The 19,891-nt window shown below is 35.3% G+C and overlaps 1 protein-coding gene across 25 annotated transcripts in view; it reads left to right on the top strand.

The window, feature by feature from the left end:
* RAPGEF2 (Rap guanine nucleotide exchange factor 2) overlaps window positions 1-19,891 on the top strand; it is a 244,836-nt gene that overhangs the window by 157,675 nt on the left and 67,270 nt on the right. For 2 of the 25 annotated variants that reach the window (XM_070608786.1, XM_070608766.1), the window contains exon 1: window positions 18,972-19,108. The exons of 17 other annotated variants lie outside the window; for them this stretch is intronic. In XM_070608786.1, the coding sequence (XP_070464887.1) occupies window positions 19,106-19,108 (3 nt within the window). In that variant the 5' untranslated portion in view covers window positions 18,972-19,105. Of the gene's footprint in view, window positions 1-3,399; window positions 3,640-3,718; window positions 4,525-18,971; window positions 19,109-19,891 lie in introns of those variants that run through there. 6 more of the 25 variants (XM_070608777.1, XM_070608723.1, XM_070608733.1 and 3 more) reach the window with 6 other exon arrangements.

Below are 19,891 nucleotides of genomic sequence, written 5' to 3'. Positions count from 1 at the left end.
GATGTACCACAGTTTGTTTATCCATTCACCTGCTGAAAGACATCTTTGTTGCTTCCAAGTTTTGGCAATTATGAATAAAGCTACTATAAACACGTGTGTGCAGCTTTTTGTGTGGACATAAGTTTTTAACTCCTTTGGGTAAATACCAGGTAGCCCAATTGCTGGATTTTATGATGAGTATGTTTAGTTTTGTAAGAAACCACCACACTATCTACCAAAGTGGCCACACCATTTTGCATCTTCACCAGCAATGAATGAGAGTTCCTGTTGCTCTACCATCCTCACCAGCATTTGGTGTTGTCAGAGTTTTGGACTTTGACCATTCTAATAACTATGTAGTGGTATGTCATTGTTGTTTTAATTAGCATTTCCCTGATGACATATGTTGTGGAATGTCTTTTCATATGCTTAGTTACCATCTGTATATCTTCTTTGGTGAGGTACGTCTGTTAAGGTCTTTGGTCTGTTTTTCTTTTTTTTTTTAGTGAGGAAGTTTGGCCCTGACCTAGCATCTGTGCCAATCTTCCTCTATTTTGTATGTGGGTTGCCGCAACAGCATGGCTTGATGAGCAGCATGTAGGTCCACGCCTGGTATCCAAACTGGTGAACCCTGGTGGAGTGTGTGAACTTAACCACTACGCTTCTGGGCTGGCCCCTTCGTCTGCTTTTTGATCAAGTTCATCTTATTGTTGAGTTTTAAGAGTCCTTTGTATATCTTGGATGAGTCCTTTATCAGATGTGTCTTTTGCAAATATTTTCTCCCAGTCTGTGGATTGTCTTCTAAGTCTCTTAATATTGTCTTTCATAGAGCATAAGCTTTTTATTTTAATGAATTCCACCTTATCAATTATTTGTTTCGTGCATTGTGTCTTTAGTGCTGTATCTAAAAAGGCATCACCAGGGGCCGGCCTAGTGGTGCAACACAGTTAAGTTTGCATGTTCTGCTTCAGCAGCTCGGGGTTCGCTGGTTCAGATCCTGGGTGTTGACCTACGCACCACTTGTCAAGCCATGCTGTGGTAGGCATCCCACATATAAAGTAGAGGAAGATGGTCACAGATGTTAGCTCAGGGCCAGTCTTCCTCAGAAAAAAAAAAAAAGAGCATTGGTGGCAGATGTTATCTCAGGGCTAGTCTCCCTCAAAAAAAAAAAAAGGCATCACCATAACCAAGATCATCTAGGTTTTCTCCTGTTATCTTTAGATGTTTTATCCTTAGCTCCTGAAGTTTCACATTTTACGTTTAGGTCTGTGATCCATTTTGAGTTAATTTTTGTGAAGAGTGTAAGGTCTGTGTCTAGATTCATTTTTTTTTGCATGTAATTGTCCAGTTGTTTCAGCATTATGAAGAGACTATCTTTGCTCTATGATATTGCCTTTGCTCCTTTGTCAAAGATCAGCGCCATTTACTGTTAAATCATTCATTTGTCTATTATTGAAAGTATTTGGGATTCTGATAGGAACCAGTTTACAGGATCAAATATAGTCTTGCTAATGTCCATTCCCAGTTACTAGAGATTTCATTCATTCAAAAAATGTGAGTGCCTACAATGTGTACCATGCTAGGTGCTGCAAGTACAGTGGCACACAGACAAACATGGTGCCGGCTGTCATGGAGATTAGAGTGTAGTGGGGGGAGCAGACACTAACTGCTTAAATAATTTCATGAGTAAATGTAAAGTCATAACTGTAATAAGCACTACAGGGAAGTGATACACAGTATCATGATAACTTTGAGGGCATTTCTCCAATATTTTCAGGGAGGGGGTGGGGCTCAATCAGCAAAGGGAGGGTGAGGGAGAGTTCCAGGCAGAGTAAATAACATGTGAAAAAGGCCTCTTGCCCTATTCAAGGAACCAAGAGCAGCCCAGGTGACCTGGAGGGCTTGGGCATGAAAGGTCTTGAAAACATATAAATCATGCAGACTATAATAAGAGTTTTAGTGTGTATGCCAGAGCAATGGGAAGCCATTGATGTGTTTTAATTTGAAAAAGGGGCTCAGTGGATTAGGTGAAAATGACCAGATTTTAGTTTTTAAAAGATCTCAGGAGGCAGTATGGTAAATGGATTGGCTGGATGGGGTTAGAATTGAATCCAGACAGGTCAATACGGAGACTTTTACAATTTTCAAGGCAAAAAATAGTAATTGGAGTGGAAAGATAGCAGAAGAGATAAGAGAAATCTGAATTTAAGAAAAGGTGGAGAATTTAATCAATGGAGAATTGTGATGGATTGGACATGGAGAGAGGTGTATAAGTTATATAACAGGACCACGATGGTCCTTCATTTTAGAAGTGCAAGGGATGAAGAAATGGTGGAAGCCAAAGTAGGAAATTCTGGAGAGATTTGGTTGTGAAGTGACTGTGGCCATAGGAGAATGTAGGATCTAGGGAAGGTTTCTGGTTTTTGTTTTGTTTTTGAGATGGGAGAGACCTGAACATACTTAAAAGCCAGTGTGGAGAACCTCTAGTTGTTGGGGAGAGGTTGAATAAATTGGGAGAAAAGGGATAATGGATAATATAAGAAGTCTATGGAAGAGGTATGTTGAGGATGGGTAGGAAGAAGGATCAAAATAGTGATGTGGTGGGAGTGGTTGCCTTTGGATATGAGAGGAAAAAAGGAAAGAGAATAGTATGGGTGCAGCATCAGGTAGGTAGACAAGACACACAATTAGCAAGCACTGACAATTTTAAAGTCAATTATTAAAGTTGCTAGGTTTTCTGTATCTATTTTCTATTATATTTAACATTTATAGATAGATTTCACTGTGAGAAACTGACCAGTGCTTCAGAGTTAAAATGTTCTTATTCCTTGTCAACTATAATGACATCTTTCAAATAACCTACTAACCTAGGTGAAATTAAGGGTTGATGGTAGAATAACATATCCTCATTAAATTTCAACTCACTACTCCTAAAAGAAGTTTGATTTGGTTTCTAAAAAAACCTGAGTGGATGTATTTTGACATTATTTGCAAGGTGCTGTGTGTGTGTATGGATGTGTGTGAAAATCACATCTTCTTTATATAAAGCTTGTTAAATGTACATTTTGTAAATTTTTGATAGGTACTTGTTCCCTATAGCACAGTGATATTTGAGGGTGGGGAAGAGGTCACATCCATTCTTTTATCTTCACCGTGGTGAAAAATCGTATTTTAGTTCAAAGCTGTTCAAGTAAGTCCTTGCTCCGTTTTCCCACCCTGTCTTCAGTGATATTATTTGGAGTCAGCAATCAATGGATTCCATCCCTCTGAGACTTGCTTAACCTACAGCCGCTGATATAATACAGGCAAGAGCTTGTTACTTTATCTGAATTGTCCATCGCTACCTTAATGAGTGAAATGGTTAAGTAGAGGAGGGGGCGAGCCTTAAGGAATGTGTGTACCATTTGAGCTGAATATTTCAGTGTATAGAAGGAGAGGGAGGGTGAGAGAGAAATCCACTTACATCACTAGAACTGCATTGAGTGTGAGCCTTGCAGGTTAAGAGACAGACTACAGTGTCTTGCTTTCTGCGGGAAGCAGCAATGCCGTTTGTTTCCTAAGAGGAATTTTTTATTTAGAAAAGGAAGCTTTCTCTCTACCCAGGAAATGGCTTTCCTTGTGCGTTGCTATGCCAACTGCCTGCAGCCATGGTCCTCCAAAGTAAGCACAATAATGTAATTATATTGGTGTATTGCATTCAGACTCATGATTCTCGAGATTGTGTGTGTGCATGTGCTGTGTTTCTGTTAGTGACTCTCTTGCTAGCAGTCATGCTTGTGTTGAGTGTGAGGGACAGACATCATTAAATTAAATGTCCATCAGTGTCATGCTGCTAAGATTAATTGTGCAAACTTGGTGAGTGGAGTGGGACAGAGATCACTGGTCACCACTCTGTCAGCATCATTAGCAGCTAGGGAGGAGGTCCCGATTCACACGCTCTGCCCTGATTTTTTCTTTCTTTTTCTTTTTTCTTGGTTGGAGGGGTCCGTATATGTGATTGCAAATGAAACAAGAGTATTAACAATGCTTGGCTGAATGCTAGAGACTGGTTCTTATACCACCCTGACTAATATAATTCTGTATTAAGCCTTTTTGAGGGGAGTCTGTGTGCAGTCAGCCATTTTAGCTTTTTTTTTTCCTCCTTTTCTTTTGCCTCTTGTTCTTCAATCTCAGAAATGATCTTGTTCTCTTGGAAGACTGAGAGCTGTAAAAGGTTTCCTCGGTCTTGTCATAGCCTAAGATGGTTAGAGTTTCAATGTTATAAAAATGGAGACGAACACCGTTGTTCGGGTTCCTTTTCTGGTCTACAAGTGTGAGGGGTTTTTTAAGCTTACCAGTAGTGACACTTTAAGCTGCAGCTTGGTTTCCTCCTCCCTTTTTTTTTTTTCTTTTTCTTTTTTAATTTAATGCTGTAGAGGGTGACTTGCCATCCATGAGAGATTGGTACATGATGTGTAAATTCAGTTCAGCATATGTTTCTTCATTATGAAACCACTAGCAATCCCAGCTAACCATGGAGTTATGGGCCAGCAGGAGAAGCATTCAGTAAGTATTGCAAATGCTGCTTGTGCTTCAACAGCACGTCATAGAGAACTGCTTTAAAATGGGAATTATTGCTGTTTCTCTTCAGGAAAAACAGGTTTTTTAGAGGGTATAATGGTCTGCTTGGAGGAGGGAGGGTAAGTTAAAACTGGCTTGTTCTTCTAATTTTGTTGTGATTTTAAAAAAATTTTAAACAAGACCAACAATTCATTTAAAGCAAAATCACGAACATTGAGAAATATTGGACAGCTGATTTTTATCATCAGAAATTAAAGCTTGACAATTCAGCTTTAACTTAATACTCAAATAGTTTTTAAAAAATGTTTTTATAGTTGAATTTAATGAAAGCTCATGAAAAAGGTTACTGGGAACGGGCATCTGTAGTAAGGAATTCACACATAGGTTCGAGGGAGGGAGGGAGAGCTTTGGTTATTGATTTGGTAATAAAACAATCAGTGGGGCTCATCTGACTTCTTAACCTATATTAATAGGTGATGAAAACACAGAATATATTTTTTAATGCCACAAGTCTTACTTCTTTATAATTGATCCCATGAGTCAGCTATGCATTTGTCATGCTGAAATCCCACAGGCAGCTACTGCAGTTTGTGAGAAATACTTTTCTATGGTTAACACCAAATCTGAGCCTCCTGTTACAGGAATTCGAGTTCTCACAGTGCTACTTTTATAGCAACCACCACGTTAGAAGTTTTCTGTCATCACACTAATTCATGTTTTATATATATATATATATATATATATATTTTACATCCCCAAAATGAAAACGCATAAATTTAGGCAGCTTATATAGTAGTCTAAGTACTTTTGAAATGTCTCTTTTTACATCCTAGCATCTAGCAGGTATTATATTAGGGTGGAGGAATTATCTTTTATGTATTCTAAAAGGATAAGATGTTAAACTTAAAAAATGGAGATAAATTGCCAAGGCTTTGAAAATTTATAGACAGAAGGCCATGAATTTAGAATATTAGATGCTTAGATTTATCGTTATAATTTGGTTTTGTTCTTCATTATGAACAAAATTATTAACTAAATCCAAGAGACTTTCTTAGATGAAGTGACTCTTAAGGCATTATCTCACTTTGCTAGTGAACCTTGGGATGTCCTTAAGGCAGGAAGTGTATTGGAAGCGTGATATGGTGCTGTGCTTAGAGCCCAGCCTCCTCATAATGAGATCCTTGTGGTACCTCACTAATGAAATCTCTTCGGATCAGATCCAGAAAAAGACCAACCTTATACTTAATTTTACTAATAAGAAAGGTTGTTATAGAGAAGTTCCACTATAGTTTGATTTTGTTAACAGGACCTTTGAAGTAAAGCTCCTCTGTAGTCATGATTTTGTCAGGTAAAAGTGAAGGTGTTACTTAAACTGACTTCTGGAACCTTAGAAGCAAAGTTTAAACCACAGGCTTCTTGTTTACCTTTTTCATATATCCTTTCTCAAAATGAAGGGAGGAGGGTGTTTAAATTAATAATAATATAATTTTAATGAACAGAGAAAATTGCTAAAACTATTTACTGGTGGAGGGGGAAACAATATTACTAGAGTTGTGAAAACAAGAGCAGTTGGGACAGATAATACCAAATAGTGCGTATAGAGTGCCCAGTATCCTATTCTGTAAGCTTGTTTCCTGACAAGTGCTTTATATTTTACTGAAATTTAGGGTAAAGCTATGACAAAAGTAACACTAGCTGTAAGATGGCTTTGAATCAAGCAATTTCTAGAAAACATGTGAGTGGCATTTCCTGATACTTTTGTTACAAATTGGAATACTAGAATTTGCCATCCCCGAGCATCATACGCAGTAGAGTTGGCAGCTTATGATATCAAGATCTTGCTATATACTTGTTGATGAGTCCTTTGGTTATCTAGACTTTGCTGTTTAATGAGCAAACCTTTAAAATTTTAATTATATGCAAGGAGTTGAATAGGAGAATAATTACTCTGGCTCTCACATAATAGATGACTCAGTAAACAGTTGTTGAGGAAAAATGAGTAAGAATGCCCCTCTTTTGACCTATGAGGCTTTTTGGAATAATGTCAGAGCTAATTTTAAAAGAGTAAAATTTAGGTAAATTCACAAGTACTTCCGTTTTTGCTTCTTCAAAAACTTTGTGACTTTTTAAATGGCTTTGCTTCTTTGACTGCAGAAGGGAGTGAGATACTAAAAAGCAAAAACTAAATTAGGGGCATTTGTTTAAGCTATGGTTGGGCACAAGCAGTAAACTCAGTTATTCTGCTTTGTCAGACTCTTTCAGATCTTATGGGTTTTTATTCTTTGTTCATTTTCTGTCTAGCTCAGTGCATATCTCAGTTGCTGTCACATAGGTATACAATAAATACTGTTGAACTGCTCATTTAACTGAATTTTGGGTTAATGAAGTCTCATTTAAGCCTTTAAACTAGTAAATGTTCTATGTTTTATCACATCGCCTCCCCCTCCCCATTATATATGGTCAGTTGATGACACTGAGATGAAAATCCATGTGTCAGCAAAAATGCACCCAGCGCTGGCCTGTGTTCTCATAGTCATCTAATGGTTTCAGTTACCCTTCAGAGGAACCTTGTGATTTTGTAAATTTTGAAAATAAAAGGAGATTATTAACATGTTAAAAATGTATTATAAAACTGCATTATTCAAAAGACTACTGTGGAAAACTTGTTGTATGGATTGTTAATAGATGTTAACTGAAAACAATTCTATAGGCTCGGTAAGTTGGGGAAAACCTTGGGATAACATTAAAGGTTTCATTACTCTATTTACCACCTGTTTTGTTTTTCACCTGCCTCTCCCTTTTTTGCCTAGCTCAGATTGTCTCATGGGAATAGTATCCCTTAAGTGTGCTTTTGGAAGTTCTGCAATATAGGATGACTTTGAAACTTGGTAAATTCTTAAAATGAACCATTTAAAACAAATCAACTTGATACTATCAAACTGATAATCTATTTTCCAGTTGTACATTTTTATGGAAAGTATTGATATATGTAGGGTGCTGTACTTATAATAAATGAAACTTTAGTCAAGATTAAATAATTTTAAAAAGTTGTATACGTAAGAAAGTGTCTTACTTAAATGTAGGGAATAAATAGCAATTGAGCACTTATTGTATGACAGGCACTATATTCCATATTGTCTGACTTAATTATTACAACAACCCTCTAAAGAAAGCTGTATTATCACCTCTTAAGAGATGATTGATGAAACTAAGGCTTTAGCAAGGTTAAAAAATAGTTTCTTCTGGGGCTGGCCCCATGGCTGAGTGGTTAAGTTTGCGTTTTTCGCTTCAGTGGCTCAGGGTTTTGCCAGTTCAGATCCTGGGCATGGACCTACACGCTGCTCATCAATCCATGCTGAGGTGGTGTCCCACATAGCAGAGCCAGAAGGACCTACAACTAGAATATACGACTATGTACTGAGGGCTTTGGGGAGAAGAATAAAAAAAGAGGAAGATTGGCAACAGATGTTAGCTCAGGTGCCAATCTTTAAAAAAAAAATCAGTTTTTTCCAAGGACTAGTAAGTGGTGGAGTCATCACTGGAACTCAGGTTCATCTGATTTCGTAGCCCTGCTTTAACCACAAACCTATACTACTACTCCTTACCCGGCCAAATTTAATCTAAATTACGTGTGTAGATTGTATAATTATGAGAGCTGGTATTAGCTAGTGGAATACATGACTTGAAAAAAAAGCTTGATTTTTCTCTTGCTACTCTGTTTTTCCTGGTATGGGTGACATTCCAAGCACTGTTAATGTAAAGGAATAACAATATCATGATCAGAACTATTTTATAAAAATAGTTTTTTTCTTTTGTAAGTAATTTTATTGAGATTATAATGGTTTATAACTGTAATTTCAGGTGTACATTATTATCAATTTCTGAATTATAAAAATAGTTGTATAAGGTTATTTAGTGAAAAATGCAATCAATAATGAGTCTATCTTTTTTGATGTAATCTTGAGACTTGGGTTGGGTTGATCAAGAACAGATGCCATTAGCCCAATCCCTTTTCTCCTTCTGCTTTTCTGTGTTTGGCCCTACCAAGTACTTTCTCATTTTGAAGCTTAGCTTTTTAAACACAAACTTGATGCCTCAACTTCTTCTGTCTGTTCCCTTTGTAACTTCTGGTAGCCTGACCTTGGCCACTTGTGCTCTATTGGAAGCACTTAGTCTTGCTGTTTTGTCTCCCTTTCTGCTTTGGTGAAGTCTGCATCTATCATGGAGCCCAACTTCAGTTAATGATCACCTCTCTGAAGTGCATGCTGGTCATCTCTCGTTTGTAGCCATAAATATCAATTTCATCATTTCATAAGCCTCTTAACCAAGAAGGATGTAATATAGCTTAACTGTATGTCTAAATTCCTACTGGTCACCAAGACCCTCTATAATCTGCATTATCTTCCTAAGGAACATATTTTTTCCTCAACTATGATTTTTAAAATTTAGGACAAGATGGTCTGATTACAGACACTTCAGGCTCATTTTCTTTTCTCATTTCTCAGCTTGCGCTGCTCCTTGCTTGACTTTCATTTGCTCCTTGTCTCTTCATATTCATCTCTGCTTTCTCTGATTAATGATTTAGTGCCACTTAATAGGTGATTGTTAATTTTATTAATTCTTCTAATTGGTGCTTGTAAATTGGTTTGGTCTTTACACTTAGATGAGAGATCATATCTTGAGTGAATTCTCCTCCTTCTTCATACCATAAGGATATGGTTGCAATTCAAAACTATGTATGAACTATTGAGAGTGCCGTATAGAGAAGGCTTTTCTAGGACGGAAGAATAACATGTGAGGGTCCAAGGCAGGAAGATGTAGAAGGATATGAGGAATCAGAAGGTTATGAGGAAATTTAATGAGATCATCACTATTGGAATGGATTGTGTTAGGGAGAATAAATAGTTCAATACAGGTGACAGAGAAGAAGATGTTAGGATACTGACAAATTAATGACTATAATTTGAAGATCCAGCAAAGAAGTGTAACTACCTCCTCCTCCCCCACCCCCACCCCCACTTCCTTTCTTTAACTAGAACAGATTTAAGAAAACTCAGTTTTTTAAAAATTGCTTTTATCCTACCATGACAATTTGACCTTGTCTGTAAACATTGGGTAGAGTGTCTTTTTTAATATAATTTGATTGATAGATTTTCCTTGGCGATGTAGAAAATAAAACCAAGATTAATTATAGCTGTTAGGTGATGCCTCTTTTGGGATAAGACTCCACCTTTTCTTTATCTGATCTTTATTTTGTCTATTATGACAGCTATATCTCCTGAGATGAAATAAACTTATCTCTTGGGGAGGTTGGGGAGGTTTTCCACCGTGCTAGCTAGCAGAGAGGCCTGAGAGGAAGGAGTATCCTATTGTTTTACTCAAGGACAAGGTTGTCTTGCCTTGGATTTGGGCCAAGAAACTCTGACAACAAATAATAGATCTTTTTACCCTGTTAGAAGTGAAAAAATGTATTTTAGAAATTTGCCAATGCATTACATACACTACTTATATGTATGAGATGGAAAAAAGCTTTATCTCATAGGACATTAAAGAAAAATCCTTACTTTTAGTCAAAAGAAGAAGCATACTTCACATCCGTGCTTTTAAATATTGTTTAGTAATGATCCATTTAAAAACAGACTACATAAAAATAAAATCAATTAAGATTAGTGAAAAAGAGAATGATCAACTTAAAAAAAAAAGAGAATGCTCGAAATGCATCATTAGAAGCTCAATTATTTCTTCTCCTTTAACTATTTAATCATGGAAAGATCACCAATCATAGTTTTTCATTTAAAACATATTTTATATGTTTGAAACACTGAAATATGCACCAAATAAATGCGCTATCAATTTGGTCATATAGGTATAATTATCCCTGAAATATAACTTGAAATTTCTTTAGTCCATTTCCTTGATTTTAGGCCTGACCACATTCTTAAATATTTTATTCAGGTAATCTGTTAAGAATCCTTCCAGAGTGATGTTTCAGTTTTCTTCATTTTCCTATGCTTAATAATAGTCATGTAGAAATTATTTTTAAGTCCTTAATGAACTACTTTTTTATTGCTTCCTTTATGTGCATAGTAAAAAGAAAAAAAGGGATAACATTACTGTCATGTCTATAGCAATCTTTTCTAAACTTTTGAAAACTTGTCCTGATTAGATCAAATAACCACTTTTGTCATTATCTATATATTTTACTTGGATTATGGTTTGGTTATGAGCTTTTTTTTTTTTTTTTAAAAAAAAAGGATTTTAAAAACAAGAATTAATGTCAGGATCTACATAGATGTAGATTAGATATAGCCGTGCAAGTGTGTGTGTACATGTGTGTAATTTAAATGAAAGTTTGTAAATGTGTCCTCAAGATCTCTGTTAATTTCCTTGTCTAAGATCTTTGCTCTCTCTGACCTCTTTATTTTTCTTCATCATTAAGAAGTGCTTTTTATTTTTGGAGACCTGACACATGCTTGCGATTATGTCCATTTACAGTATTAAAATTCTAGTGCTGTTAGTCCTGTCTTAGGTATTACACAGAAGGGGTTAAATAGAATAGTACCTATTTTTTAGAACATAGATAAGATAAGAAGCTTGTACAAAGACATATGAGAGAACATAAATACACATTTATACTCTAAAACACACAAAGAGATGATATAACAAAGCACACTCACAGAAGCAACATGTCCCTCTACATATTATATCACACAGGTAGTCCCCTTAAGCTCTTGGTCCCTGCCCCACCTTTCCTGTTGGGATAGAAACACCTTTGCCACATAGAACTAGTCAATTGTGAACCTCTGCCATTTCTTCTTATTAATTGAACCTCTAGCTTAGGCCTTTTATATTAGTTATGTTGTATTCTCTCTCTCTCTCTCTCTCTATATATATATAGTGTGTGTATGATATGTAATGATTAGTCTTATTTAATTCCATAGTCTATGATATGTGTTGTATCTGCATAACTTATCAGTCAATCTCTAACCTGTGTTGCCTTTGTACTTTGTCACTGTATAGATATTCCTCATATGATTCAAATCTCCTCATTCCATATCAACACACCAGATCCTCTTTTATAACTTATACTGCATGTTCATTATAAAGGCTGTTCTCAGAGACATCTTAGACATGGATTACCTTAGATTTGTTGATAGATAAAGTGACAGTCTGAAAAACTCCTTTCAATTAAGGTTCATATTCTTCTTTAGGGAGCTCTAGAGAAATACATTGGATGTTTATAATATTGACTTGGTTTGATTATTAAATGGAACATACCTGTCTCTTTCTCTGTCAACATAGATATACATGCACATATTTCATGCATATATGTGTGTTTGTATAAATATAATTAATCCATAATTGCATTTCTAATTTAGGCATATGGAAAAAGCTAGAACTTAAGATTCTGCCTAGTTTACTTTATCAGTAAAGGCTAATTTTCAGGAATATATGCCCTATCTCTTGTGATAAATATTTTCTTACCACCCTATATAAGATCTCAAAAATAAAGATTACAATGCAGGCACCTTATTATGGATTATTTCCAATAGGTCAACATTTCACTAATTTTAAGTGCCAGTACACAGCTTCACACCTTTCATAATAAAAGAAGACAAGGAAACAGTAAAAAACCTATAGAATTTTAATCTTTTGATTGCTTCTGTTCTCCTAGAAAAAAAGAATGTATTCAACTAGATATTTTTTACTCTTTGAAGTATGTTTAGCAAGTGAAAGTACTCTTTCTAAAATTTTTCTCAGTAAATCAAGAAAGATTTGGAGTTAAGTGGGAGTATTGTGGCAGATAGTTTTTCTAGGTTTTATGAAACTGAGAAGTTTATAGTACCCTTAATATTAGTGAAAAATAAGATTGCTTAGAGTTGTCAATAAGGATTTAGAAGGATTCTATGGTCACTGGGCCTATAGTGGCTGGGTTGGTGGGGGTGGGGGAAGATTGGCAGAAGGTGAGTGATAAGTACAGTTTGTACCCTGGGTTTCCAGTGATTGAAAATGTGAAAGATGAAATTAACTTTTTCTTTGCCCTGACTTGTTTCCTTAAAAATACACTTTTCAGGGCCAGCCCAGTGGCATAGTAGTTAAGTTTGCATGCTCTGCTTCAGTGGCCCAGGGTTTGCAGGTTCAGATCCTGGGTGTGGACCTACACACAGCTCATCAAGCCATGCTGTGGTGGCATCCCACATGCAAAATAGAGGAAGATTGGCACGGATGTTAGCTCAGGGTCAATCTTCCTCACCAAAAACCCAAAAATACACTTTTCTTCATTTTAAATGGCAATTAAAAATATGAATGTGTTTTATAATACATTCATATTATATGAATGTATCAGGCTTCCTATTTCTTGTTGAAATTAATTCCATTTGTGGAAACAATTGAATGTGAAAATTACACTACTTGAGGGATAACATTTACCTAAACATAAAAATATTTTAAAACTGTTTTATTCAGAAGAGATACCCTTGCAATAGTTAATTTTCACTGTTTTGTGTTATAGTTATTTAGGTGGCAGTTTAGTCTGTGGCTTGTCTGTGTTGGTAATTTTTGTGCATCATAATTTATAACTAAAAAAATACATAGCTATATGTTCATTGAGGAAAAAATAGAAAATAGAGACAAGGACAGAAAGAGAATCACAATTTTACTACCCAGATAAAACCATTGGTAACATTTTGATACATATCCTCTTATTATGGAAATGTTTATAATATACCATAGTATAAAATCTAGTAATGTAATTTGTCCTAGATTCCCCCTCCCAAAAACTAATATGCAGGCTAAGGACATCTGATTTAAGAGACACACTCTAACTATTATGAAGCTTCTATCGTAAGCTGTTTTGTCTACTTTATAGTTTTAAAGTTTGTCATGTATTATAATATATATTAATATATATGTATTATATATAATATTTTAAATTTTGAAGGAAAAGTTATTTACTTAAGAGCTTCTTCAGCTAGTGTTGGAATTCCATCTCAAATGTGGGAGAGAAAGAATGCAGTGTGATTTTAATAAAGCTTTCTATATTCATAACATTGTGCTTTTCTTGAAGTTTATACAAAATTTTTAGATATGGGAAGTCAATATTAAAGTGTCAAAAGACAAAGAGTGAACTTTTAAATAGCTTAGCTAGAGAAAATATAAACACCTGTGACAACATTTCTTTCTTCTTCCCTTTCCACTGTATTTTCATGTCTTTTATCATTGAAATCTTTTCATTGCACTCCTTTTAGTTGGTCATATTCCCAGATTTCTTTACCCTTCCTTATCCTGTTTTCTTTTTGCCCCCCCCCCGAAAAAAATCAACAACCTGATATAAATAAGACTTAAAGAATGTCTCTTGAAGAACAAATGTCACAGAAGTTGATTCTAGATGATATTAAATGAAAAGTTTGTTTTGCTCTAGAAAAAGAAATGTGGATAACTTAAATGTCTCAGTTTTTTCTTAGAGCAAGACTACTTAAGTGCTATCTTTGAATAGGAGAGGAGACTATAGATTGTAGTTCTCATTTAATAAAAGTGTCTTCAGTGTTCACTGAATTAAAATGTCAAATAAATTGAGTATTTATTAAATTTGTGACTAAGCAGAAAAGAAGTAAATCTATATTGATATTAAAAGCATATAGATGAAAAGAAATATGTTTTTACATAAGAACAGCCACTGACTAGTGCAGCAGCAATCTCAAATCATTGTAAAAAATGAACCATACCTGGGAATAAAAAAATTACAAAACATTATTTGGATTACCGTTGTGCTTTTTTCATCTGAGAAGTTTCATTTTGTTTTGAAGCTATATGTTCTGCTTATTTGCCTTTTGAGAAGAGAAAATTAATAATGAAACAATATATCTTGAATGTTTTCTTGTGGATCTTCTTCAGATTTCTGTAACAGAGATTTAAAAATATGGCTTGAAAATTTCACATCTGGTTGGAGTAGCATATATTTAAATGCTGGGTGAGCAGTATGGACAAAAAATACGCAACAGTGCACAGGCATGAGTGTCACGTGTAATTTGACTAGTCTGAAAAGAAGGAAATAAGACTTGAGCTATGCCACAAGTAAGGGTAGGACATAAACAAGATGTGAAGAAAAAGGGAAATGGGAGGAATTTTTGCAAGGCAAACAGAATGAGCTAAAGCATTGAATCAAAAGCATTCATTTGCAATCAAGGGACAATGAGTAGATCAGTTTAGCTGAGATGGAGGGGCAACTGGAGGAACATAGGTTGATGAGAAGAGAGGGGTGAGGCTATAGAAGCCTTTGAATGTCAGGTCAAAGAGTTTTGACCTAATGCTGAGATTCATGTAATAATTAGACAGCCATTAACGGTAGAATATAGTGAAATCAAAGTATGATGTGGCCAGGGTATCTCTGTGGGATTATAAAGTTCATGAGTTAAGTTTCTGAAGTACGGGCTTTATTTTCGGTCTTCATTTAGGGTAGCCAGGAGTCAGACCATCTCTATTGATCTAGACATAGCTGACTAAATCATTTCTCACTTCTAACTACACTGTGTTAGAAGGTGGGAAGGATCAAGAATTCCCTGGGGTTATTTTCCTTAAAAATTTGATTGTATATATTTTAATGAAAATATCATTTCTCATCGAATCTAAGACATCATTGATTGATTGACCTTACTTTAAATGACCCAGTTTTTTCTTTTCATTTTTTGTAAGATGGATCCCGATTTCAAAGATGTTAAAATAAAACAGAAATTGTGCATCTTAGAATCAACACTGTGTGGTATTAGCCGCATTAGTATAATTGTGTGTTTAGTACAACATTTGTATATTACAATAGTAGCAGTGTGCAAATAGTTGTGGAACTAGATATACTATTAGTCTTGCTAGTTTCCTTGTTTGAGGACAATATGCTCTGTGTTTGATCTTGGTTATTTGGTTGTGAATAAGACTTGGCCTCTGTCTTCGAGTTGCTCACAGAGTAGTAGCAGGAGAGACCTGCTGACAGCTGCACTAAGTGTTATGTATGGGGCTTAACAGAGGAATGTTCACGGGGCAGCTGTGGCCCACCAGGTGGATATGGGTAGACATAGGGAATAAGGTATATCAGGTAGATGGATTTTGGAGATTTTAAGCAGCATAGCAGAGTCGTCCAAAAGAGCTAGATTACAGGATTTGAGAAGCCCAGGGTAAAACAGGGTTGAAGATGCTCTGCTCTCATATTGGTTTCAATACCATACTCTTGTAATTTATGTGATGCTACTGTTCCTACCACCAAAGGAACCTGAATACTGAAATATATTGAAATAACTGCCTGGGGATCCTCAGGAACTCTCAGAACTCAGCAGTGTATAGGAGGGGGGTGGATTTCACTTAGAAAGTGAAACTGCTTCCTGTAACCTATCTAGAAAAATAACCCAATTTAGGAAATAGTTTATACATCTGATAATGAAAACTGTAATCTGACCAGTTGTAAGCTTTGTGAAGAAAGTTACATGAAAAGAAGGGATCAGTAAGAGCTGTAGCCTGTTGGTCAGAGGAGGGCTCTGGAGCCAGGAACTTGGATTAATATTCTGGCTTCACTACTCACTCTTTGTGTCACCCTGGTTAAGTCATTTAGCTTCCCTATTACTTGGAATCCTCACTTGTAAAATGGAGATAATAGGGTTGTGTGAAGATTAAATGAGGTAAAACCTATAACGTGCTTAGAGTAATGCATGGCTCATACTAAACACAATTCTTATGTTTTTTAAAGATATTGTTTATACTCCATTATCCAAGAGGTAAGGATAATTGAATCTGTCAAGCAAGAGGGTCAGAGACTGTCAGGTTTTCCCTTTGCCTGGATGACATGTCCTTAAGTTAATTCACTTTTTTCATCTATAGGTTCATCTCAGCAGGCAGCCATCTGTTAACTAATTTGTGTTAGAGTAAAAGAAAGCAACAGTAATAGTGTCATTAGCTAGAATTGAAGGCTTCCTATGTTCTAGGTAATGTTCTAAACTCTTTTCCTATATTATCTCATTTAATCCTCACAATATAAGTATGTTGTCCTTTTTATACACAAAGAAATCAGACATGAGAGGTAAAGTAACTTTCCCAAAGTCACACAGCTAATACAAGGTGGAGCCAGTGGCAGTCTTTTCTTGTCCTGCATGTGTGCGCGTACACACACATGCGCGCCCTGACGTGCACATGCAGATTTATTTTTGGAAGGTGCATGAAATACTTTAACTTTGCTCCTAATACATTGTGGCAAGGATGGACCAATTCGTTGTTTTCTGTGTGTCCTGTGGATTGTAATTCTCATCAGAAAGTTTGAGAACAGATTATTCCTCCCCCTACATTCAGAGTTGATTTTCTTTAGTGTAAGTTTCAAAGGGATTTCGTATGTGTGATGTAGTAACTACCATCCCTACCTTGATCTTGACGGAAATAAAAGCATTATATTTTATTTCCCTTCAAGCTTGGCCAGAATTGCAAGGATACAATTTTGTATTGAAGAATTACTCTTTAACTCTTTACATGAAAGTTTTATCTAGTTAATTTAACCTTTAACAAGAAGGTCGCCATGCTCATCTGAGATTTCTCATCTGTATGGTTCTCCAGAGGTCTTTCATGTTACTCTGTTTTTAGACTTGAATATAGAAAAGAATCCAGTTTTTGACTTATTGTTTGGGTGATCTGATTGATCTCTTAATTTGTTTCCAGTTAGATAAGTAATTTACAAGGAGCTAATTTTAGCATATAGCCAGATGAAACAGTTTTCTCAGCCAGACTTAGCAACATTGTCTTAGCCATTTAAAATACAGAAAAATGAATGATAATTAGGTCCATCTTAATTACAATTTTGGCATTTCGTTAACCTACACCACTATAGCACATATTCTTGGGACTGTTGAATATAATTATACCTTTTAGAAAGCTGTATTAAAATATACTTTAACCTGGCCACAGTAGAGTGACCTGAAATCCATTTGATTTTGGTCCTCCTTGCATTAAGAATGGCCTTTTCTTGGCGGTGCTAATGACCCTGGGTTCAGTCTTCATTCTCTGTAGTAAGACGATGGGCGGCGCATTGTAGTAGGCAGGATTAAAGAACATCCTTCAAGGTCGTGTGTCAAGTATTGGCTTTGTTAGCAATGGATGTATACATTACTTCTTTTTCTATTTTGTTCGCTCCCTTAAGGGTTATCCAAAGATGCTATGGGAAAAGATGTTGCCTTCAATTGGTTTATAATAAAGTTAATGAGTGGCTTTGAAATGTTACCCTGAGCCTCAGAGCAAAAGGGGTGCATATTGAAATGTCATAGTGTAGCAAAACTCACTTATTAACAGTACTCATTGCACATCATCTTCAAGCATGCTAATAGAGATATTTAAAAGCAAAATCCTTCTTATTCCAACTGTGAACTTGTCCCCATAGTAATAGGAACGAACTATTCCAACTAGGTTTTTTGTGTAGTAAAACAATAAAATGCTTTATGTACGAAGACCTTGCTTTGAGTCCTAGTTGTGATGTTGACTCGCTGTGCAACTGTTAGGCAAGTCATTTAACTTCTTAAAGTTTCTGTTTTCTCACTTCAAAATGGAGATCATGATTATAATACTGTTCTTCCTCACAACATTGTTTTGAAGATTATTAATGATTACAGAAATAGTTATAATTATTTTAACTAAGTACTTTACATATGTTGTTTTCTTTAATCATGAACAAAATACTAGGAGTGAAGAGAGATTCTCCCCATTTTACAGATGGAAAACTTGAGGTTCAAGTAAGGAAAATATAAAAAGTTAATATTTTCAGAATCTTTTTGCAAACTGTAGAGCCTATGTGAATGTCAGTTATTGATGATATGTCAGTTAGATTTTAATGCTCTAGAGTCATTACTATGTGGTTGGAATCCTACCTCTTCTTTGTAGCTGTGTGACATTGAGCAGATTACTTAAATGTTTTGAACCATTTTTCTAGTCTATGAAGTGCTGTTAATGGTGCATACTTTGTAGGTTATTTGTAGGGATTACATATCTGACACAGGGTTTGGCACACAGTGGCATCCATAAATTCGATTCCTGCTTTTCCAGCCAGAAAATTTCCCTTTTCTTGGTTTTTAAATAGAATAGTTTTTAAATAGAGTGATTCAGAGATTTATTTTTCTTTATTTAATTTTAGGTTCATAGAACATGATCCTCTATTGGATATCTTAGATCAGTTATGATTTGCTTTAAGATCCTTCATTAACTACTTTTTACAAATTGGTACTGGTTTTCAAAATAGCTTATAAAAGATCATAGTTGCTATGAAAAATTCCTGTTAAATTTTCCCTAAGTACTTTAAAATTTTTCCCCACTTATTAAGTGATTTTGTGCAAGTAGAGCTGCTTAGTAAGACCTGTCTTTGTAGTCATTTCGTGTGTGTGTGTGTTTGCAAGGAGGTATTTTTAGATAGTTTAGCTGAACAGCAATCTGACGTCTTTAGAGGAGACATCAGTTCATTATGTGGATACAAATTCTATGCTTTCAGCTGTTATACACCAAGTCTTAATCTAAATCTGTTCTTCTTGCCTTTTCTAACGAAAGAGACTATATCATGGTATGTATTCTATTTCTTCCTAAGGCTGGCCTTTTTAGTTAACCTTTGCTTAGAGAAATGATCAAGGTAGAAATGCTTTGATTTGCTCACAACTTAATATCGATTATAGAAGCATGGAATTTGGGTTCGTATTTAAATATGCTGTTATATATTATGCTACACAGTGTTTTTCTACTGCGATGTGATTCCGGGGATTTAAAATAGTCATTATGGGGCTCATAAATGCTGCTTTCTTATAAGAAGAACAATTTAAGGCCAGGATGTGGGAGTTCTATGCCTCTTAACTGTACATATTGCTTTATCGGTCAGAAAAATGGCTTTTGCTTTGTGAAAGATAATTTAATGCTGAGCATGTAAGAGGGACATGGCTATTTGCTTTCTTGCTGCTCTGAACATAGTGTTATGTGTTAAGTTACGATAATATCTTCTGTTATCTGGTTCTTTTCATCTCTTTTGAAATTCTGAGGAAAGAAGCTCTTACAGCTTAAGCAAATTAGTGTTAGTTGTTTGTGACACTTGTTCTCACAAAAGGGTAACTTTCCTTAATAATAAACATAGAACATATATATTTGTTTTTCTAATTTTTGGAAACTATTCATATGGAAGTTCAAAAGATTTTTTAAATTAAGTAAACATATGTTCTTTATTCATTTTCCAAAATTTGAAATTTATATCTGTGTCTTGTCAAAATGTCGAAGCTTGAGTGAAAACTTTTTTTATTCATTCAAATGTGTTACCTGTGTGGTGTGAAGCATCCCGATTTCAAGCATGGTTTTTAATTTT

The sequence above is a fragment of the Equus przewalskii genome, chromosome 2, assembly GCF_037783145.1.
Source record: "Equus przewalskii isolate Varuska chromosome 2, EquPr2, whole genome shotgun sequence".
Lineage (NCBI taxonomy): Eukaryota > Metazoa > Chordata > Mammalia > Perissodactyla > Equidae > Equus > Equus przewalskii.
The sequence above is the reverse complement of the archived record's forward strand: the minus strand, read 5'-3'. Positions and strand labels throughout refer to the sequence as shown.